The sequence below is a fragment of the Peromyscus leucopus genome, chromosome 23 (assembly GCF_004664715.2).
Source record: "Peromyscus leucopus breed LL Stock chromosome 23, UCI_PerLeu_2.1, whole genome shotgun sequence".
NCBI classification, from domain to species: Eukaryota; Metazoa; Chordata; class Mammalia; order Rodentia; family Cricetidae; genus Peromyscus; species Peromyscus leucopus.
Genome location: NC_051082.1, coordinates 3,533,982 through 3,556,882, shown reverse-complemented (window position 1 = coordinate 3,556,882; position 22,901 = coordinate 3,533,982). Strand labels below are relative to the sequence as shown.

At 55.3% G+C, this 22,901-nt stretch overlaps 1 protein-coding gene across 1 annotated transcript in view; it reads left to right on the top strand.

The window, feature by feature from the left end:
• The window catches only part of Kiaa1671 (KIAA1671 ortholog), a 110,742-nt gene that overhangs the window by 7,137 nt on the left and 80,704 nt on the right, over positions 1-22,901 (top strand). Inside the window, 3 exon segments of the mRNA XM_037198648.1 lie at positions 1,630-4,237; positions 4,240-4,286; positions 11,571-11,705. Of these exon segments, the coding sequence (XP_037054543.1) occupies positions 1,630-4,237; positions 4,240-4,286; positions 11,571-11,705 (2,790 nt within the window).

The window sequence follows — 22,901 nt, the reverse complement described above, 5'->3', positions numbered from 1 at the left end:
AGAGTTGTGAGTTCCAGGCCAGCTTGAACACACACACACACACACACACACACACACACACACACACACACACACACACCAAAACAAACAAAAAGAAATGAAGCTGTTGTGAACATTAATGAACACGTCTGTAAGTTTCTCCCTCTCCTTCCCCGCCCCCTCTGAGATGTGGTCTCATGTAGCTCAGGCTGACCTCAAACTGGCTGTAGCTGAGACCTTGTATTTCTTGAGAACTTCCAGCTCTCAAGGGCTAGGATCACAGGTGTGCGTCACCACACCCAGGTGTGTGCCTTCCTGGACACGGAGCCCAGGGCTTTGTGGATCTTGGCAAGGACTCTCCTAACTGATCCGCATCCCTAGCCCAATTTGCTTTTTTTCTCTCGGGTCAATGGCCTGGCTGGGCCATGCAGCTGGGTCAAAGGGACCTCTGCTGTCTCTGAATAATAGACCGAGAGCTTCTCCGAGGCTCTCTGTGTCCCTCTCAGTGAGTCCCCAAGGAAAGAAGCTGGCTCGGAAGGGCAATGATGACAGCCTTGATGGGACCACAGAGACTGTAGCAGAACAGCAAGGATCTCAGTGGCTGGGACTCGTAAGGACTGTCCTTAAATCCCAGGACTTGGCTTGAGGGATGCTCAGTTTCTCTGTGAATGTTGACTATTCAAAAACACTCAAGAGCTGGGCGGTGGTGGCGCACACCTTTGATCCCAGCACTCGGGAGGCAGAGGCAGGCGGATCTCTGTGAGTTCAAGGCCAGCCTGGTCTACAAAGTGAGATCCAGGACAGCCAGGACTACACAGAGAAACCTTGTCTCAACCAACCAACCAACCAACCAAACAAACAAACAAAACCTCAAGAAAGAAAAAGCTAATAAGCCTACATACAACCAGGGATCATCTCTGTAAGAGATACTGTTTGATGATTTTTTTAAAAAAATTGCATTAGAATAACAAAATGGGAAAGCATGATGGTGCAGCCTGGGATACTTAGCAAAACCCAAATCAGTCAGTGACAGTAATCCGGCAGCATCGTCTCAGTCACCCCCTCCATTGTCCCCGCGGTGTCTGAGACACCCGTTTGTCTACCCCACCCACACTCTTCGCCTTCAGTATCTTAAGGTTGGGAGATGGCTCAGCGGATGCAGTGTTTGCTGTGCGTGCCTGGGGACCCGAGTTCGAATCCCACACCCGTGAAAAAGCCGAGTGTAGCAGTACACCCCGCAATTCTAGAGCTGAGGCTGTGGAGACAGAGAGATCCCTGGGGCTTGTCGGCCAGCCAGCCTGGCTGAGTCGGTGAGCCCCGGGTTCAGTGAGAGCCTGTTAAACGAGGTCTCCAGCTGGGGAAGACACTGCCCTTGACCTTTGGTCTCCGTGCGTGTGCGCACCTGTGAATGTGTCCCCACAACACACACTTGAGCCACTGCGCGTGGTCAGATGACTGCACGTTTGTCGCGAGTCCGCCTTCCCAGCTTTGGCTCTAGGGACAGAACTCGGGTCCCCAGGCCAGGTGGCGGGTCTCTCCGGGTTGAGCCATCTGGAAGGCACCTTGCTCCTTTAACAGGGCAGTCACTTCCTTCGCCTCTCCACTTCCTGTCCGTTTCAAATTCTCATGCTGTCTTCGGTTATTTTTCAGCCTAAGGAAGGGCGCGGTTTGGATGGAGCCCCCGCCACAAAAAGTCCCTGGAAGCCTGGGGTGCCCCAGAAGTCTAGGCAGACAGAACCCAAAGATGCTTCTGACCAGGACCCCAACAGGTGTCGGCGTGCACACTCAACAGGAGAACCGGGTCCTTCTGAAGTCAGTCCAGAGGATGATGGAAGCTTCCAGAAGGTGTGGGCCACAGTGTTTGAGCATCACGTGGAGAGACACACCGTGGTTGACCAGGCAGGCCATTGTCTCTCGCCTGCGCCCTCTCATGATGTGGCTGACACCCCGGATCCCAAACCCAGGCCTGAGAAAGCCTATTGGCTGGGGAAGGACCCTCCAGGGGTTATAAACAAAAGAGACAGCTCCAGGTGGTCCGACCACGCTGACCCGGGGATGCTGGGACGAGCCGTCCTTGTGGATGTGGAGCCGAGACAGCATCCCACCTCTGTCCCTGAGACACCACCACACCCCGTGGGAGAAGGGCACAGCAGTCACTCTGTCCTGAGGCATCTAGAAAGCCCCCCTGCGTCCCAGAGGATCCAGCCCAAGTATGACATTGTGCATACCTCCGGGGAGCGGGCGCACAGCGAAGCTGTTTCCAGGGTGCCCGAGGAGAAGGCGGTCACGCTGCGCAGTGGCAGACCCCGGCTCTCACTGCAGGGCCGGCAGCTGTCCCAGGAGGTCGACCCTGCTCACGTGGAGTGTGCTCTGCAGGCTCATGGGGGTGCCGTGCTGAGGGCAAGTTCAATATGGGAAGCTCGGGGTCAGGAGGCCAGTGGGCCAAAGCTTGACGGCCAACAGCCAAGGGATGGGTTTGGGAGCAGCTGCCCATCATCCAAGTGGGCGGGAGGAGTGGTGGCCAGCTGGCAGAGCACCTCTGTGGCCGGCAAAGATCTCAGTGCTCCCCAAAGGGGTCCATCCTGGGATGGCTCTTCACATCCTCCATCCAGGGCCACCGTGGAGCCCGGTGACTCCCAAGTACAGGCAAGGCCCAACTCATTGCCTCTGCAGAAAGGCCCCCTCCCAGTGGGCGGTGAGGATAGCCCAAGGCTGGCCCAGGCATTCCAGCCTGAAGTCAGAATGCGGAGGTCCAACCCTTCGGAGCCGAGGATGGACAGGTGGAGACGGCGGACTCTGCCCCACGATGTGAAGTTTGATGCCTTCAGCCTGCTCACGCCAGAGGGCACTTCCAGAAGGCAGCAGAGACCTGCGGATGATGTGACCTCCCCAACCTGTGCCTTAGCGAGACCTCCGTCGTCCCACCTCCAGGCACAAACGCGGGAGGTGACTCCAGGTGCCTCGCACAGTAGGGCTTCTCTGGTGGAGAGGCCGGGGCCATCCGCTGAACCCAGTGCAACTTTCTTTGCGGTGACCTATCAGATTCCTGACATTCAGAAGGCCAAGAGTGTTGTTAAACCAGGGCCTGAAAACGTGTCGGAACCTTCTAGAAGACCGGCTCCCCCTCTGTCTCCTCGCTCTTTTGTGTCTACTCTGGCTTCTCCTAGCCACGAAGAGCCACGGGCTCCGGCCAGCAGCAAGGGCTGGACTAAGGGGAGAGAATGCGAGGAAGTCAAGAACCTTTCAAAGCACCCGAAGGCCATGGATCAGCCGTCGTCTGCCCAGGACAGGATGCTGGATCCCCCCAGGGACAGAGTCGTTGATGTGGACGCTCTGCGGATTCCTCGAGGGTCAGCAGAAGGCACTTGGAAGGACAGCAGGGTCAGGGCATCCTCAGGCATGGACGCCCCACAGACTTCCCCGGTCCTGAGGCGCCCCAAAAGTCTCCTGGTCAGAAGGAGGACAGAAGTGATCAGCGAGACGTTCCCAGGAAAGATGAGAGATGGCTACAGGTCTGGCGTCCTTGACATTGATGCCCTGATGGCCGAGTACAAAGAGCAGTCAAACAGAGTCCCCAGCAAGGCCCAGGAGCAGAGGGACCATCCTGCCGAGCCCAGTGGCTCCCCTCAGGAGAGATCAGGTTGGCCCAAGGAGGCTGAGTGGGGGCGGAGGAGCCTGAAGGAAGCTCCCCGGTTAGACAGTGTTGGGAAACAATCAGGGGCCTCTGTGAAAAATCCCCAGTCCCCTGGCCCCAGCAAACAGCCAGCAGAGCCCCTAGGGGCAGCGATGACCACCCCCAAGTCGGGCCTGCCACTGTGGGCACCCCCACACTCGGCTCCTGTGGAAAAATCCTCCCCCTCCCCTGCCGGCTCCAGGAGAAAGTCCTCGGGCATCGCTGAGTTTGAGAGCAAGCCCTCCTCCAGTGAGCACCAGGAGGCAAAGTATAGACAAGGCCCAGCCAAGTCCCAGGAACCAGGCATCGCCACCGGGGACAGAATCTCCCCCAGGTCACCTCCCTCTGACCGGAAGAAAGGGACGCCGAAGAGGTCCACTGGTCAGGGAGTGGAGGGCAATGGGGTGCCGTGGGGAACCCCCCCACGTGACTGTACTTGGTCACCCCTGGACATCAAGAGGGCCTGCTCCGAGAAGGGCCCACCAGCCAGGGTCCAGGAGGGCCTGTCTGCCATGCAGGATGCCAGGCAGCGGAGACAAGAACAGCTCAGGGAGAAGCCGGGTCTCCCCACTCAGACTCCCAAGGCCACGCAGGACCCTGCCAGAAGGAGGCAAGGAAGCCGGATGGTCCTAAGGTGAGTCCGCGGGCGCTTTTTAAATTTTGGCATTTTTTAAAAAGATTTATTTATTATGTATACAATGTTCTGCCTGCATGTATGCCAGATCTCATTACAGACGGTTGTGAGCCACCATGTGGTTGCTGGGAATTGAACTCAGGACCCCTGGAAGAGCAGTCAGTGCTCTTAACCGCTGAGCCCCCCACCCCCGTCATTTTAATTTTTAATGTTGTTTAAGCATCTGTATCTAGGGTCTCAAGCTCAGATTCTATGTGTAGTTGTGTGACGGGGTGGAGGCAGCCTAGGGCACCACTCTAGGGAGTGGTGGAGACTGTGGGAACAGAACACTCAGGCAAAACCACCAGGACAGGAAGGTGTGCTTGCCTCCAGACTCCTCAGATTTTCTGTCTTCCCTTTCTCTATCCTCTGTCCACTTCCCTTCTTTTACTGGGCGGGGCTAGTACTCAGCCCATCCCGGCCCCAGCCCCTGGCCATCTTGTCCTGTGACCGTGTTGAGAAAGTGACATCATTTACTCAGAGAAATCCACGTTTCCAGGTGGATTTCCCTCAGAAACAAGATGGTTTGTTAGAAAACGTCATTCCCTCCCCGCCAAGCTAGTCCCCTGCTCCGTCTGCTTGGCCACGGGTTGTGGGTTCAAAACTCTGCCTGGGAGGGGAATGAGAGTGAATGTTTTGTGTGAGCATCGTGGACCACCTGCTCGGTGCCAGCTTTTCCCATCATCTTCACCAGAGCCAGCAGCAACCGTGTGAGCTTCCGGGGAGACCTGTGGCGTGTGAGCGAACGGTTGTAAGAAGCCCACTGGGTCTTAGAGACGGCTCACCCCAGCTCTGGTTCCCCCAGAGGCAGAGCCTGTCTTAGGTGGTGACCTGAGAGACTGGCTGGCTGGGGACTGGGAAGGTGGCGAGGAATTTGATGCCAGTGTGAGCAACTGAGACTTGGTACCCTGGGAACCTCTGGGAAGCCCGTAACACAAGTGAGTTGACCTGGTCCAGGGTCAGAGGGCCAGAAGTGTGGACTTTCTGCTTCCTCCCATTGTCCTCTAAGCCTGTATCTGGCTGGGCTTTGAATGTGAGGCTTCACCGTTCCGATTGGACGGCAAGGCTTTCTCTGTGCACAGTAGGACAGCTTTGCACCAGTTCACATCCTGAGTCTCAGGGAGCTGTCCAGGTCTGCTACAGGTGTCAAGTAGGTAACATAACGCAAAACACGAAAACAGAAAGACTGAGTCACCTATTACAGGCCGCACAGCAAAAGGCAAAGATGCTTGAGCCCAGATCTGGCCGGATGCCTGTGAGATGATGGCCACTGTGGTCAAAGCGGGGAGCAAGTCTGGAGCCCAGCACAGCCCTTAGCTGGGTCATGGGGACCTGGAACCCAGGGCCAGGAAGTTACATGATGCTCAGTGAGGTGCTGGAGGAGTGACCCAGGAAGGCATCCTGGAGGAGGCAGGCATTGAATTCAGCCAGTCCCTGAGGAGACACTGATGGGTGAGCAGGGAAAAGGGGGTGTGCTGAGATGGTCACAGTAGGGACAGAGGTCTGGAGGCTGGAGTGAGCCACACACAGCATGAGGCAGCAGGAGCCAGCAGCTTAGCCCATAAGAGATCGTCCCAGGCTGGCACTCTCTGAAGAAGAGAGGCTCATTTCCTGTGACCGGCTCCCTCCTAGCATTTCCTTCCACATTATCCTGGAGTTTCCGGTCACGTTGTTTTCAAAGTAGAGCACCCTTGAGGATCGCAGCAGACAGTTTCTCATCCCCACACCTGTGGGGGAGGAGCCAGGGGTCTAGCCTGGCAGGGGTGCTGTGCAAAGGGGGCATGCGGTGGGGGGACCAGGACTTGAGGATCTTCCTGAGTTCCGGTGAGGAGCCAGGTGGATATGGCTTCAAACCTGTGTCTCTCCCGAGAGCTCAGGCTTACTGAGTGCCACGTGTGGAACTTCCCATACTTGCCTCTGGGGCCCCCTGTGCCCACACCACTCAGGACGGATGAATGGCAGCTCCCCGCCTTGAAGCCCTGCTGTGGGGAGCTGAAGGCTGCGGCTGCGTGCTCCTGTGAGGGGCTCACCCGGCTCACTCATCCTCTGTCACTGTGGGAGCAGCTTGAGGGGACGAGCTGTGGAATGTGACACATGCTCAGTTCTTCAGGTCCCGCTGGCAACAGGAGAGCCAGGGCTGTGGAGGGGCCCTGGAAGCCGGCCCTGAGTGCCCAGGCCCCAGGAGGGCTGGTTGTCAGGGATCGGCTTTCTCAAGGCTGAGGGATGGAGAGGCCAGCTTCCTGCTTCTCCCTTCCTGATTTTCTCCTGCTGGAAGGCCTTTGTTTTGTTTTGTTTTTGTTTCAGGGGTCAGGGTCTGTCCTTCAAGGCCTGCCCCTTACCTGTGCTTGCCTGCCTCACTCTGGTTCTTGATCGTAAACAACAAAGTCAAGCAAATGAGTGAAGACAAAAAGCCACAGAGGTGCTCAAAACATTAAAATTAACAAGCCTTACAGGGGCAGAGGGAGAGCGGGCGTTTCCTTCAGTGCAGCTGGTAAGGATGTTTGTGGCCTCGGGACTTCACTGTGTGTCTCAGGAGGAAGGAATATTCCATGGGTGTGTACACACACACACACACACACACACACACACACACAGGCCAAACACACAGCCCCACCCCACATACATACACGAAGGGGGCATAATTCTCTTGGAGCTTAGGCAAAATTTCAGCCACCAGGGGAATATGGGGTGTATCCCCCTTCAGAACTTTTGCCTTCCAGGCCTTGAGGTACAGACATATAACCCCAGTTACCCAGGAGGCTGAGGCAGGGGAATCAGAAGTTCAGGTCCAACTGGGCTACAGAAGGAGTTCAAAGTCAGCCTTGGCGATTTAGCGAGACCCTGTTTCAAAAGGAAGAATAGAAAGAGGCCTGGGGGTGGCGCAGTGCTTGCCAGCACATTCGGCACATTCGTGAGGCCCTGGGTTCTAGCCATGTAAGCAGCAGGGTGGCCTCTCCGCTGTGATCATCCCCAGCACTTGGCCGTGCTGAGTCATGCCCCCAGGACACCTATCATTTAGGCAGAAGTCAGAGCTTCCATTTAGAGCCCTCCAGGGAGCAGGGTGGCCCCCTGCAGAGTGAGCCAGGTCCCATTTCACCCTGCTGTAGGTGAACTTCATCTACAGGGAACCAGGGGACGTGGCGGGTACAGTTAGTCTGAAACATCCAGCGTTCCGGGGGACTCTCACACTTTGGGGGTGGTTGGTAAAGATGTTTGACTGTGGGCCCAAGGACAGGGTTAGGAAAGGGTGCTCAGAGCGGAGCCACGGTCACTCCTCACAATGGCTGAAGTGGTTCAGCATGCCACTGTACAGGACTTCCGGTGTCCGCGCTCCGTGGGCCACTCTGAACGCTGTTAGACGCTGTCACAGCGTGTCTGCTCTCGCACGGTGGGAGGGTCTTCTTGTGCAGCCCTGATAGACACCAAAGGATGGGTTAGAAGGACAGTGGTCCCCCTCCCTCCCTCTCCCTCCCTGTTTCTTCCTCTCCCTCCCTGGTGGTACTGGGCATTGAACCCAGGACCTGCGGCCCCCTGTGCGCTGGGTGAGCATCTACCAGTGAGTTATTCTTTTTTATTTTGACACAGGATGAGTCTATTCCTTAGGCTGGCCTTTACTCATTCCTTTGCCAGCAAGTCTTGAATTTGTAGTGCTCCTGCCTCAGGGCCCCCCCTTCCCCTCCCCTCTCACCCCTCCCCTCCCCCTCCCCCCCCCTCCCCTCCAGGAGCTGAGGTTGATGGCCTGCACCTTCAAGCCCAGCTCTTTCTTTTTTACTTAACAGACATTTATGAAAATTCTGTCCCGGGCCAGGTGATAGTATTTCATTTCCTTTAGTGGTTTGATTTGGCCCAGGAGATACCTGCTGAACCCCAGCTCCGCCCTCCCCAGCTCCCCCCTCCCAGCTCCCCCCCCAGCTCCCCCCTCCCCAGCTCCCCCCCCAGCTCCCCCTCCCCAGCTCCCCCCTCCCCAGCTCCCCCCCCCCCCCCCCCCCCCCCCCTCCCCAGCTCCCCCCTCCCAGTCCCCCCCAGCTCCCCAGCTCCCCCCTCCCCACTCCCCCCTCCCCAGCTCCCCCCCCCAGCAGCATCATTTCCCTCCACTCCCAGGAATGGCTTGGCTTCTTTTACAGGCCCACCCAGTTCTTTTGTGATTGCTTTCAGAAACCATAGCGATGATGATGATGATGCTTAGTCTGTGTGTCCCGTCCTCTCCACCCCCGTCCCCATTCCCCCCTCACCCCCTCAGGTCCCTGCCCGTGGGAGAGAGGGTTTTGACACTCAGTGACAGCTGGCTACAAAGCAGAGAATCCAGCATGGGCACCCAGGCCCGGCCCCATCCCAGACCAGTTAGGCTGAGATCTCTAGGGTGGGGTTTGATGCCTCAGGTAACTTCGGAAGGTCCCTTGGGTGTGGGGTGGAGAACGCTGCTGGCCCCACAGCCACAGGGCGTGGGCAAGCCGGAGGACCCAAGTTCAGTTCCCCTCGATAGAAGGTGAGGACGGACGGTCCAAAGCTCTGCTCTGACTTCCCCGTGCACCAGCCCAACCTGAAAATAAACATAAAAATAAAAAGGGGCTGGTGAGGTGACTCAGAGGATAAAGGTGCTTCCTTACAAGCCTGGTGACCTGGATTTGATCCTTGAGACCCTTGTAAAGATAGAAGGAGAGAACGGACTCGTGACCTCCACCCGGGCCTGTGGTACCCATGCTCCTGCCCTCTGGTGTCACGCCCACACAGTCATAATACATGTACATTAAAAAGTCATGTGATGCCTTTTAGAGCCTGGGCTTCTGTGCACGGTGTTCATGTCCTGCGCTCTGTTCATAGAGCACATGTGATAGACGTGCTGGCCAGGCATGATGACATGTGCCCGGTCGTCCAGAGTTCCAGCCTGGGCTGTGTGTGACCCCCGTCTCGGGAAAGGTCCTTGGGAAGACAAAATGTGGCATAGCCCTAGGGTGGAATATTATTCAGTTGTAAAAAAAAGGAATGTTCTAGCCAGGTGTGGTGAGGCATGCCTGTTGCACCAGTATTCTGGTGGCTGAGGCAGGGGGATGGCAGCAGAGGGAGAGAAGAACCCATATTTGAGGCTCCTCGCCTCTCAGGTGGCGTGGCAGGTGCTGTTTGTGTGTTGTTTGGTTTAAATGAGATCAGATCTAAATCCTCCGTTGCCCTGGCCACATTCAAGCTCGAGTGGCTGTGTTGGGCCCACAGAACATTCTGGTGGCTGAACAGGTACAAGCAGCCTGAAGCCAGTGAGCAAGCGAGGTCACCTGGAGCCTGGCAGGTCCTGGCAGATGGAAGGGGGCACCGGGAGGTTGGGGAACAGACTGGAAGGGAGCGACCTGAGAGCGCTAGGCCAGCCAAGACCTGGGGAGACGGTGGGAGCTGCGGTGGAGACACCAGCACAGGTGGGCTTGTCCTGGGGACTCAGGGCACCTCAGCGGCGGCGGAGGGTGTTTCATCAGGGTTCTTTCCACCTCAAGATGCAGCTGCATCACAATTTTGCCGTTCCAGGGCATAGTGCAGCAGCCTGCAGCACATGCAGACACAGTCCATGCCGTCACCTGCAGGAAGTCCTGCTCCATGTAAGCCACCCTCATGGGCTCATCCTCTGGGCAAGCGGAGGACTTGGTGGCCACAGACTTGGTTGTTCGCGGCTCTCTGCTCCTGCAGCTCTGTGGCTTGCTTGGCTGTTGACATCATTCTGTGGAGTAATGACTGTTTGGCTCCTGCTCCATTTTCCATGGAGTCGCTTCCTTGTTGTTGAGTTGCTGTTGCTCTTTATATGTTGTGAGTACAAGACTGAGGATTTGCAGAATCTCTCTTCCTTCCCAGGAGCAGATGCTTCCCTCTCTTCATGGTGCCCTTTAAGCACGTATGTTTTTCAGTTTGACTAGGTCCTTTTCTCTTTTGTTACTGTGTTTTCTGTGTGATAGCCTGGAAACCAGGGGCTAATACAAGGCTGTGGAGATTGGTGTTTTTGTTTCCATCTAAGTTTTCTACCTTCAGCTTCTCTGTTAAGATCTCTGTTGTCTTTTGAGTTGATTTTGTATTGGGATGTGAAGTTTGGTTTGTTGGTTTTTGTTTTCTTTTGTCTTTTTTTTTGGGGGGGGCTATACAGGAATTTAGTTGTTTTTATGTTAAATCAATGTTTAGAGTGGTAAAAGAGTCGGATGTGTGATCTCCCTCAGGGCTGGCTTCCTTCAGTAAGTCGCCTTCATGTCCGCTGCTGCCCTGAGAGCCTGTCAGCTTCAGGACCAAGGCTCTGTTGGAAGATACAAATGTATCAGCCTGGAAATTCTTGGTCAGCTCCCCATCTCTGTTCAGTGCAGTTTACACTTCTCATCCAGTGCTGGGGTTCTGGACACCATAGTCAAGATTGGCGGTCCAGACTGGGTCCCAGCAGCGGCAGGCTGAACTGAAATGTGGGTGGGATTTTCCTAATACCACTGAGGCATGGAAAGGAACCCAGCAGAAAGGACGCCGAGGAGAAGGCTCAGGGCAGGACTAGGGTGTTCAGGGGATGCAAGAAGGTAGCCAGGAAGAGACAGCAAGCTAGAGGGGTGGCTGAAGAGTCAGGACCAGGGATGGGAGGAAAGGGGCTAGGAGCCAGCCTTGCCCTTCCTGATGCCGTGGGTCGTTAACCGGGTACCTGCCCTCTCTGGGCCGCCTGGCTTTTGTGTGTGGAGTGTGCAGCATGTAGCATCTTCTGGACTCCCGGGTTCGCTGGGCTGGGCTGGGTTCCCAGCGTGCAGCCGAGAAGAAAACACGGCAGGATTCAGACTCCGTGCCCTTGGGTTTTCCCTTTCCCTGCCGTTTCGTGGGGCACGCGTTTGGATGCTAGGAAAGATGTTCAAACTAGGACCACAGGATCGCCCTGGGCTGTGACGGGGTTGGCAAGCCGGAGGCCCAGGGGGCCAGGCACACGAGCCAGGCACACCTGCCCCCTGGTGGCTGGACCGTGTTGTGCAGGTTCTGAGCAAGCGCTTCATTTCTGTCTCACCCCAAGCTGTTGATACTGTTTCTTCCAATATGGTTGAGGTCAGAGAGGTTAAGGAATTGCCGGAGGTTACACAACTTCACGCAGGGCCACTTGGGCCCAAGACCTGCTACCTGGATGTTACCTATGACCATGATGGTGGGGGTTTTCTGGTGGTTTGGTGTTCTTTCCCGGAAAGGGCTATGACACACCTGTCCCGTCGATGAGAGGCTCCCACTAAGACTCCTTTCTTGTGCTCTCTATCTCAGGTGCCTCTGCAGAACCCGGAGCAGGGGGAAGGTCTGCAGGACAGCCAGCAGCCTCTCCGGAAGGTGTCCCCCGTGGCCCCTGTCCCCAGGCGAAGTCACAGCTTTTGCAAGGACAAGAGGAGCGGTCCCTTTGTGGTGAGTGGCTGGCGGGGGGCTCGCAGGCGTCGTCTGTGTTGGAAGATTCTGTGGATGCGTGTGGAGGGTTCAGGTGGATGGGCACCTGGCGAATGGGTGACCGGCTGAGAGTTGGGTTCCCAGACCCTGTGTGCTGGGGAGACCCTCGCTGCTTTCGGGGTTTTTGGGGCTAGGTGGGGCTGTAACTCAGCAGCTGGCCAGTGGAGGCTGATGAAAGCCTTGGGTTCGAGTCAACAGCCTTGAGATTTTTGAGTTTGGTGTCTGCGACCTTTGATTTCCGCCGTGGGGGAAAGCCGCGTCAGCGATCCCTGATGTCAGCGCTGGTTTGAGAATGGAGGTGAATCCTGAGGGAGCCAGGCCAGAGAAAATGCACCCCATGAGGGACCTCAGGAGGCCATAGGAAGCCGGTTCCAGATGTGGGGGGCCACGATCACCTTACACATGTGTGCTCTGTCCATACAGCGGGGAGATGAGAACCCCTGCTTCACATGGCCGGTGTGGGCTCTGGGGAGGTGACCCAGGAGGGGCTTTGACCTGTTCCGGGCACCCAGCAGACACACCACCACGCTGCCCCACGGCAGGCTGTGTCTCTGTGACCGTCCCTTCCTCTCTCGGCCTTCACGCTGCCTTAGGAAGGACTTGAGGAAAGGACCATGTTTCTTGGGAAACTTCTGACCCTGGGAGCCACAGAGTACCCATGAGAGGCCAGACTCAGGCTCTTGTGGTGATTTTGTTGATTTCTGCGCTGTCTGTAAATGGACTGAGTTCTTTCTCTGCTTGGAAGGTCCCTTGTAGGCGCGGCCCAGGGTGGCTGTATGACCGGGGTGATGTGAGTTCCGACTCACATGCCCTCCCATGCCTATGGTCTAGGGAGAGACTTCCCTTCTCAGAGCGCGGGTTTCCTCAGCTGTAAAATTTGCTGTTATCGTAGAGGTGGAGTAACAGGGTCTGGGGGATGCCGGTCTCAGGCCTGCTGGGACGTCTGCAGAGTGGCCCTGGGAGTGTCCCGTCCCCCCCCCCCCGCGCACAGATGCCCGTGGCAGCCTTACAGGCACGTGACACTTGACCTTCTCTGAAGGCTCCCTTCCTCGGGTACCCTTGTCTCTAGTCCCTCTCAGGTGGCGCCGCCTCCCTTATCTGATCCAGTGTGAACCTGTGTGTGTGCCCGTGAAGGCAAAGGTTACGGGGAGAAAAGGTCTGGAAGCTGGTTATAGTCCCTGGCCTGCAGGAGGCCTCCCTGGCTCCTTCTCTCTCCTCTGTGTCTTTGGGGAGCCTTTGTCCCAGGAGGCCCGGGTGGCTTGCCTTGGCTCCTCTGTCTGGCTCTGAGGCACCTGTGCCCGGCCTGAGGCCTGTGGGACTTCCTCTCCTGCAGAGGAAGGAAGGGTGGGAAATCAGCCCTGGAGGACGGGACTCTCTCGGTCTCATGCCTGCAGTGTTAGGAAGCAGCCACAAGGGGGCAGCAGTGCCAAACCGGCTTCAGCCGCTGTGGACTCTGTGGACTCAGTTTCTCCTTCTGTGGGATGGAGTTGTGGCCTCTGGGGGCTCAGTTTCTCCTTTTGTGGGATGGAGCTGTGACCTCTGGGGACTCAGTTTCTCCTTCTGTGGGATGGGAGCTGTGACCTCTGGGGACTCAGTTTCTCCTTTTGTGGGATGGGAGCTGTGACCTCTGGGGACTCAGTTTCTCCTTCTGTGGGATGGGAGCTGTGACCTCTGGGGACTCAGTTTCTCCTTCTGTGGGACAGGAGCTGGTCCAGTCTCAGAGCAGATGACGTCTCTTCGTGAATGCTTGGGCTGAGGAGGCCCTTTCCCCCTCCCTCCCTCTCCTGTGTCTCCCCTCCTTTGTGTCTGTTCACTTCTGTAAAAATAGGGAAACTGAGGCCCACAGAGAGGATCCAGCTTGCTCAGGATAGCCTTCCACGTGAGGTCTGGGGATTCGGTGATGCCTGTGAGTTCGCCTGAGATGGTCTGGGAAGTCTGATGTACGTTGTCTGTCAGTCTCTCCTCGTTTGTTGCTTGCTCATCTGGGTTCACATATCTCCATTCTTTTAGGGTCTTTGTTTTTTATTTCATGTAGCCCAGGCTGGCCTCAAACTCTCTATGTAGCCAAGGATGACCTCGATCGCTGCCTCACCTGTCTCTGGCTCCCTAATTCTGGGTTGCAGGCGTGTGCCACCATGTACTGGGTATGGGTGGTAGGGCCTGGTAGATGCCAAGACGAGCGCTGTGCCCACTGAGCTACACCCTAGCCCCCTGGTGTCTGTGTTCTGAGCCTGTCCCAGGCTTTGTCCACCCTTACTTGAGGGCCACCCACTTCCCCTGCTATTTGGGCAAACAAACCCCATCCTGCTGAAAAGACAGGCAAGGTTCAGAGGGGCTCAGACACCTGCCTTAGGCCACACAGCGTAAAGGATAGCTACAGCAAGGACCCACGAGTGCTGCCTGGGACTCGGGCCCTTCCTTCCCCGGGACTGTGCTGGGCGGGCTGTCAGTCCTCACCTTGATCCCTCCCCAGCCCCTGCCAGCTCCCCAAGGAGACACCCGAGTCCTGGGACTCAGCTGGGGCTCAGCCAGGGCTGGCTGTGGGATGTTCTGTCCATCACACTCCACGCCAGCCTGGGACCCCCAGGGCTGATTGACTACGTGAATCTGCGTGGCCACGCCCACTGCAGGTCACCCTGCTCCACCCACGCCTGGTGCTGACCCAGCCAGCTGCAGAACAGCTGCTGACTGCTGTCATCTGCCCCTGGGAGCTGTCCTACCACGAAAGGAAAATGTCCCCCGTCTTAGGAGTTCCACTGAGGCCTGGGAGGGGAAAGGTCTTCTCCTGGTCCTGTGGTGCATCCTCCCATAGGTGTGGCCACCCTTCTGCCCATGGGTTATGGTCTCCTAGAGACTGTAGAACATGATGACTCAGTGGACCCTGACCTCGGGCACAGTTTACCCAGCAGCCCCTCCTGGGACCCTGAGGTCACAGGTCAGCGGTTATGGGGTTCTCATAGTGGCACGGACCTTGGGAAAGTCCAAGAGTGGCTTCCTCATGACCAAATGCAAGCCAACACTTCCTGTTTATTTAGCCATGTGTTCATTTCTTCATGGGTCCACTGTGTGCCAAGCCTGTGTGATTTCAAAGTCCAGAAACTCCCGCTTGGGGTCTGTCGTGCGGGGGTGGGGGGTGCTGGGTGATGTCTGGGGATGAGTCAGCCTTTGAGGTCCAGTCTGCTGGGGGAGCAGGGCTCAGAGAGGTGAGGCCGGGCTGGAGTGGGGGGACCGGTGGTCAGGAACCTGCAGTAACCTGCTGTGCCTGGGTGAGCCTGGGTGATGGACTGGACGCAGGGACGTGAGGGTGAACGCCGTTGGTAGCGGGGCTGAGCAGCCCTGGCTCGTGAGGTCAGCAGCCACCAGCATCGTCTGCCTCCTGTCTGTCTCGCTGCTGGGTGTGGAGGACTAGGGCCGGGGACGTGAACTGCAGCTGCTCACAGTTCATTTCTGGATTGAACCAGCCACGCCAAGATTTGTCTGCTAGAGGTGAACATAGCTGCCAGCTGGGCCAGAGGTTGTGTTCTGGGGCATTTGGTGTTCATCCGTGTTCCTAACGATCACCCACCCAGCCATGCATGCATCCACCCACCTGCCAGTTTATCTGTCCATCCATTTACCCATCCGTCCACCCATCCATCCACCCATCTGTCCGTCCATCCATCGGTCCATCCATCCATCAGTCCATCGCTGTCCACCCATATACCTTGCCTGATTTATTAATTGATGTGGAACTCCAAGGATGTGAAAGAGAATGTGTTAGTGTCTGTCTTCAAGTTGCTTTCCTTTCTAGACTAGGAACAAATAGTTTGTCACTCGGGGCGATGGCCATGTCGTTTATGTTTGAATCCACTCATCTACCCATCGGAACTTGTTTGGGAGCCTTCATTCTCCAGATGTTTAGGGACAGTTGTGGACCAGGCAGATGTGCCACTTCTAGGGCTGATGCCCAGTGTGGGAACCAAATGTTTAACCGCTAGCCAGGCTGAGAAAAGGGACTTCTGGTTGTTATCGAGGGCTGCAAAGAAAATAAATCGGTGTAGGGAACTGGAGGAGGGAGTGGAGTTAGGGAGAGGACTATGTTGGGGGGGGGTGCTGTTTCTTGCTGGGTGATCAGCAAGGGCTTCTTTTTTTTTTTATATTGGTTTTTCGAGACAGGGTTTCCCTGTGTAGCTTTGCGCCTTTCCTGGAACTAACTCGGTAACCCAGGCTGGCCTCGAACTCACAGAGATCCGCCTGGCTCTGCCTCCCGAGTGCTGGGATTACAGGCATGCGCCACCACCGCCCCGTAAATAATTTGTTTACTTGTATTTTATGTACATTGATGTTTTGCCCACATGCATGTCTGTGTGAGGGTGTCAGATCCCCTGGAACAGGAGTTACAGTCAGTTGTGAGCTGCCATGTGGGTGCTGGGAATTGAACCCTGGTCCTTTGGAAGAGCAGTCCGTGCTCTTAACCATTGAGCCATCTCTCCAGCCAGCAAGGGCTTCTTTGAGGAAGTGACTACGGGTGGAGCCTGTAGAAGACTCGGGAGGGTGTCAGGCAGGGGGCGAAGGTCTTGAGACTTACTTAGTGTGATGTTTATGATGGTGATGATGACTGATGAGTGAGGTGATATCATTGGGGCCGAAGTGGAGAGCCTGACACTTGATAGCAGGAGAGGGGCTGTATTGGTCAGGGTTCCCTAGAGGAACAGAATTTAAGGAATGGATATCTCATACATACGTACGTACGTATGTGTATGGGATTTATGCGAATGGCTCACAGGCTATGGTCCAGCTTGTCCAACAGTGGCCGTCTCCTAGCGGAAAGTCTCAGAATCCAGTAGCTGTTCAGTCCATGAGGCTGGATGTCCCTGCTGGTCTTTTACATGCTGGAATCCCAAAGAAGTAGACTCTAGCGCCAGCGAAGGAATGGACTTGTCAGCAAAAAGGAGAGCAGTCGGGCAAAGAGAGCAAGCGTCCTTCTCCCGTGCCCTTTATATAGACAGGCCCAGCAGAAGGCGTGGCCCAGATTAAAGGCGGATCTCCCACCCCAAAAGACCAGATCGAAAGTGGGTCTTCCCACTTCAAATTTTAATTAAGAGAAACCCCTCACAGATGTGCCCAGCGGCTTGGGTTTCAGTTAGTTCCAGATGTAGTCAAGGTGACAGCCAAGACAAGCCACCACAAGGTAGCTAAACAGAGTAGTTCACGGCGTGCGCTCACGCGCGTGTGCGCACAAGACACACACACACACACACACACACACACACACACGAATGCAATGCACATATGGAAGCTAGAGGTCCTTGCCCCATGACACCTGCTCAGCGTGTGACCTTGCCCTTTTCTGAGGGATTTCCTCTGTTGTAAGGTGCCAGGGAGGCCCCAGCTTAGAGATTCTAATCCTGAGGCTCAAGGGAGGGAGGTGGCTGGCATAAGGACACAGAATGTAGAAGCAGTGAAGCCTGGGTGCGCTCCCCCACTCACCACCTCACTCCCTCTCCCCTCCACCGCAGCAGCAGGAAGGGGACAGGGCTCCTCAGGTTTCAGCAGCACCAGCAAAGCCCCTAGGGGTTCATGGGCTCCCAGGGGCCCCGAGCCCAGCCAGTGGCCACCTGCCCTCAGGAGTCTAGGTGCACCTGCTCTGCTTGGCAAGCTGCCCTGGTGGGGCCTTGAACACTCGGGGCACGCCTCCCTGGTGGGCAGAGACAGGGTTGCAGGCATGCTGGCCTCTGCTGGGAGGAGATCCAGGCTTGTGGGTGCCGGTCACAGGTGATGTCACATGACCAGTGTGGGCTGTCCACCCAATCAGACCGTGTGGATTTGATGGCAAGTGGGAGTTAGGGAGGGGTTGTGGCGAGACACACGCTTATGAAAAGCCTCCTCACTAGCCCACCTAGAAACTTCCATGCCAGATTACATGTGAGAGATGACACAAGGGCCCCAGAGTGTGTGCTCTTCACCAGATGATCCAGGATGCAAGGCCTACTGCGTCCCATTCTTTTAAAAAAGGTTTATGTTTTTTAAAATTATGTGTGTATGTGTTGGGAGGGGTGCAGGGTATTTGCACATGAGTGCAGTGCCTGAAGAGGCCAGAAGAGGGCGCCAAAACCTTTTGAACTGGACTGGGGTGCTGGGGTCCAAACTCTAGTCCTTTGCAAGAACAATAAACACCCTTAACCACTCACTGAGCCCTCTCTCCAGCACTTCCGCCTCATCCCTGAGCCTCGGGGCCCAGGATTCCTCACTGATTGTGAGTTAGCCCAGCATGTCAACCTGGAGCTGTATTGCTTGCTTTCTCCCCATTAGCCAAACACTTTTATGTAGTATCTAGTCCCAGCCGACTGCTCTGCAGGTGTAGAGTGTGGCTGTGGTCCCGCTCATTGCTGACAAGTCCAAGAGCCTTCTGGGTAGTGAACCCCATTTCCGTCCTGCCCCAAAAGTAGTGCGATGTTCGTGAGGTCTGCATACGTGCTGTGGTGGCCACAGTGAGGACTTGTCCCCTGCCCTCTGTTATGTGTTGTTCTGCTCCGTTGGGAACCTGCATTTGGGTCTGTTCCAGTTTGGGTAGTTCCTGATCTTGGTGCATTCCACTTCCTGCCTCTTGGTGGGTAGTGGTCATTGTATACCCAAGCTGTAGCATTGCTGGGGAGTCAGGCCACATAGGTGCACGATGTGGCTGCAGTGGCTGTGCCTGGGCACATCCCCACCTGCAGTGTGTGGATTTCCAGGTGCCTCCCCACCTGCAGTGTGTGGATTTCCAGGTGCCTCCCCACCTGCAGTGTGGATTTCCAGAGCCTCCCCACCTGCAGTGTGTGGATTTCCAGGTGCCTCCCCACCTGCAGTGTGTGGATTTCCAGGAGCCTCCCCACCTGCAGTGTGTGGATTTCCAGGTGCCTCCCCACCTGCATGCAGTGTGTGCATTTCCAGGTGCCTCCCCACCTGCGGTGTGTGAATTTCCAGGTGCCTCCCCACCTGCATGCAGTGTGTGCATTTCCAGGTGCCTCCCCACCTGCGGTGTGTGGATTTCCAGGTGCCTCCCCACCTGCAATGTGTGGATTTCCAGGTGCCTCCCCACCTGCAGTTGTGGATTTCCAGGTGCCTCTCCACCTGCGGTGTGTGGATTTCCAGCTGTCCCATCCTTTGATAATACTCAGTAGGATTGGGATTTTGGTGGGGTATAGTGGTCTCTCATGCCTCTATTAATGTTCCAGTAGCTCCAAACACTGTCAGTATTTTGTGAAGAGCTTGAATTAAAGACCTCAAAATGTTCTGGAAGATTTCAATTCCAGCTCCTGCTTCCTGCTTAGCCTGGGTGGAAAACAGCTTTATCCAAAGAGTCAATTCCAGTTAACGGACTATGCCTAAAGACTTTGGGACCATACATACTGGGCCATGGGAGATGATGCTGTAATCCATTAGTGATGTCTGCATGGGTCAGGGAAGGCAGAGAGCAGAGTGTCAAGCATTTGCTAACCCTGGTTCAGCAGCGTATCTGATGAGACATACACAATCACACAACTTAATGCACATAAAGAGTGCACATGCCCCAACAGGCGTCTTGGAGACTCTCCTTATGATTCTCCAAATTCAGAAGCATTTCAAAAGTCCTTGCCTGGGTTTTATTATATATACGTCTCAGTCCACCACATTCTTTTGGTCTATTCTGCCTTGCTGGACATGGGGCTGAGCTCTTCTTCAGGACAGGGACATCTGAGCCTTGTGTCCATTGATATATCATGAGGAGCTTTCCAACTTCCTGATGCCCATGTCCTGTCCCACATGGGACATCAGAATGTGTGTGAAAGGATGAGTCTCCTGTCTCTGACTCCCAACTTTGGTTGGGTTACAGACACTACCACCACCACCACCACCACACCCCCCGTGCCGCATATGGCTTATCACAGGGTGCTGGGGACACACACTTGGATCCTTATGCCAACACAGCAAGCTCTCTACCCACAGAGCATCTCCTAGCCCCAGCTTTTCAGTTTGAGACAAGGTCTTACAGCCCAGAATGATCTTGAACTCCCTTGGTAACCCAGGCATGTCTTCATCTGTCCATCCTCCTACCTCAGTCCTTTGAGTAGTTGGGATTATAGGCCTGAGTCAGACCTGGCTATTACTTTTAAAAATAACTGTATAGCTTGTCTGTTTAAAATTCAACAGCTTTTTGTTTATTTGTTTTGAGACAGGGTTCCTCTGTGTAGTTTTGGTGCTTGTCCTGGGTCTTGCTCTGTACACGAGGCTGGCCTAGAACTCACAGAGATCTGCCTGCCTCTGCTTCCCAAGTGCTGGGATTAAAGGCACCTGCTGAACTTTGACAGCTTTGAATGCTCACAGAGTTGTAACGTCATCACGACAATGCAGTTGGAAACTGTCATCTCCTCCTCAGGAAACCCACATCCACCAGCCGCCACACCCTCGTTCCCTCCTCCTTGAGGCCCTCCTCCCATGAGTCTGCTCTCTGGGCACACCTGCCTGCACCCCAAAGCCCACACGGGTGGGATGGCCTAGCAGAGACTTTGGGACCTGGCTTCCTCCACTTGGAATGCTTTCGAGTTTCATGCATGTAATATCATGAACAAGTGCTTTGTTCCTTTTTTATGGCTGAATAATATTCTGTTATGTAAACATCCTATTCAGCCATCTGTAGACTGATGGACCCATGGGTGGTTTCCACATTAGAGTCCTCATCAGCATCTCTACCATTTTTTTATCAGTCCATTTGTATTTTTTTAAAGATTTATTTATTTATTATGTACACAGTGTTCTGCCTGCATGTATGCCTGCAGGCCCAAAGAAGGAACCAGATTCATCACAATGTTGTGAGCCACCATGTGTTGCTGGAATTGAACTCAGGACCTTTGGAAGAACAGCCAATGCTCTTAACCTCTGAGCCATCTCTCCAGCCCCCATTTGTATTATTAATAGTGACTTTTTGCTGTTGTCACAATGAGAAAATACCTGGTAGCAGCAGCTGTAGGCTGGAAGGTTTATTGTGGCTCGTGTCTTCTGGGAGGAAAGGCTTGGCAGTCAGAGTGGCTCCAAACATGGCAGTGGGAGCCGCTGGCCAGGGCTCGCTCTTCACAGCTGTAGACAGGAAATGGAACTAGAATGGAGCTAGAGTCCGCTGTGAACTTCAAGGCGCGCTGGCCAGCTCAACCCACATCTCAAAGGTTCCACAACCTCGTAAAATAGCGCCATCATTTGGGGACCAGGTGTTCAAGCTCACATGCACCTGGGGGGACCAGATGTTCAAGTGCACAAGCATCTGGACAGACCAGATGTTCAAGCTCATCAGCACCTGGGGGCACCGGATGTTCAAGTGCACAAGCACACAGGAGACATTTTTCAAAGCAAATGGCAGTTCGTGGTTCTACCCGTCTACAGCCTTCGCTCTACCGACACTCACTGTCCTTGTGGCTGCAGACTTCCCATCATTTGGTCGCCTCTGCAGCCCAGGCCCCAAACATGTTTGTTTAGTGAACAGATGAGGGAGAGCCTGGGTCACGAGCCAAAGAGGGGACACACACAGGTCGTCCACCCCATGGATGGAGACCGGTTGGGTCCTTCCGTGGCTTGGTGGTCAGGGAGCCGATGGCACTGTGGCTTCTGCTGGGCCCTGACAGGCAGTCCTAAGGAACCAGGTGGGGCAGGAAGGAAGGTCAAGAGAGGAAGGGCATCCTGACTAGGGTCAGGAGAATGGTCAGCATGGATTGTCACGGCGGAGGCCCTTGGTGGGACAAAGTGTGTGGGGTGTTTAATGTGGTGGGTGGGTAGACTTCTGAAGACAGATCCCAGCTCCCTTGAGTCACCCTGGCTACCTCAGGGTTCCCAAATCTAGCTTTGCAAGCCCTGGCCCTCTGGACTGTGCATTAAGAGTTAGCAGGAGGCCAGGCCCAGCCAGGGCAGGAATTTTTAGTGACAGAAGGCTTGAACCCGTGCACTGTGGTGGTGCTGAGACCTCACAAATTTCCAGCAGGCCTGAGGCTTGGGGAAACTGAGGCAAGGGGTGAGTGAGGTGATTTGGACAGAGCCAAGACTGTGGGCATGTATGCTCTCCAGCTGGGACTCAGACCCATTGGAAGGGCTCTGTGCCCTGCAGGATCAGGTCTTACTCGGGTGCTGGGGGCTGTTTCTGACTGAGTGTTCTGTTCCTCCCTCAGCCTTTTCGTCAGATTAAAGTTAACCAGAAATGTCCACCAGAGGGCAGAGTGGAGTTGCTCTAACCAACTTTGTGGTTTTTGTTTTTACATTCATTTTGCGTGAGTGAGTGTGTGTGTGTGTGTGTGTGTGTGTGTGTGTGTCTGTGTCTGTGTGTGTTGTGAGGACCTCTCCTGGTCTCAATTCTCTCCTTCCTCCATTCCTCCATGTGGGTTCCTGGGGTCGAGCCCAGGTCCTCAAGCTTTGCATCAAGTGTCTACCTAGTAAGTAAATAATCTCCCAGACCCAAGTTTTTTTTTCTCTATCTATTTTGTTCTCAGCCTCTGAGCTCTGAGACCAGGCTTTGCCGTGACCTGCCGACTCTCCGTCCACGAAGCTCACTAACTATGGCACGCGTGCCGTTCTGCCATGTTTCCCCTCGACCCCGGGGCAGTCTCTGGTGCTTGAGCCTGGGATCAGGGCTGCACTGGGGTCAAGATGCTGCTCCGTGGCCTCCCCGTGATGATACTGGCCACGTTTATTTGCACAGTGATGCCTTTCTACCGAAAAGGGAGGAGGGGGATCTGTTTTTATTTCTGAAAGGAATGTGTGCTGGGTCAGAGGGGGTTCTGGGCAGCCCACAGTGAGAGCCTTGTGGGTTTGGAAATAGGGTTGCTGACTCGAGACACGGTTTGGAGATGCCACACCCTTGACTTGAAGTGGCTTACATCCCAGGCCTGTTTCTAACGCAGGGCCCTGCACCTAGTAGGGGACAGCGTCCAGTAGGACCCCAGGGGGAGTGATGAGTGGGTGATGCCCGGGTTCACATCCAGATGTAGGGAGTTCACATCCAGATGCAGGCTGCAGGGAGTGGGAAGCCGGCTGCCGAGTCAGTCCCCAGGCAGCACCTGCCCTGTCCCTGCACAGGAACGTGACTTGTGGGGCCGGCCGGCTGGCCGCGTTTTAAGGAAGCTGCAAGCCTGCCATGTGGTTTGCATGTCTGCTCATACTTAAATATGTAGGTCACAG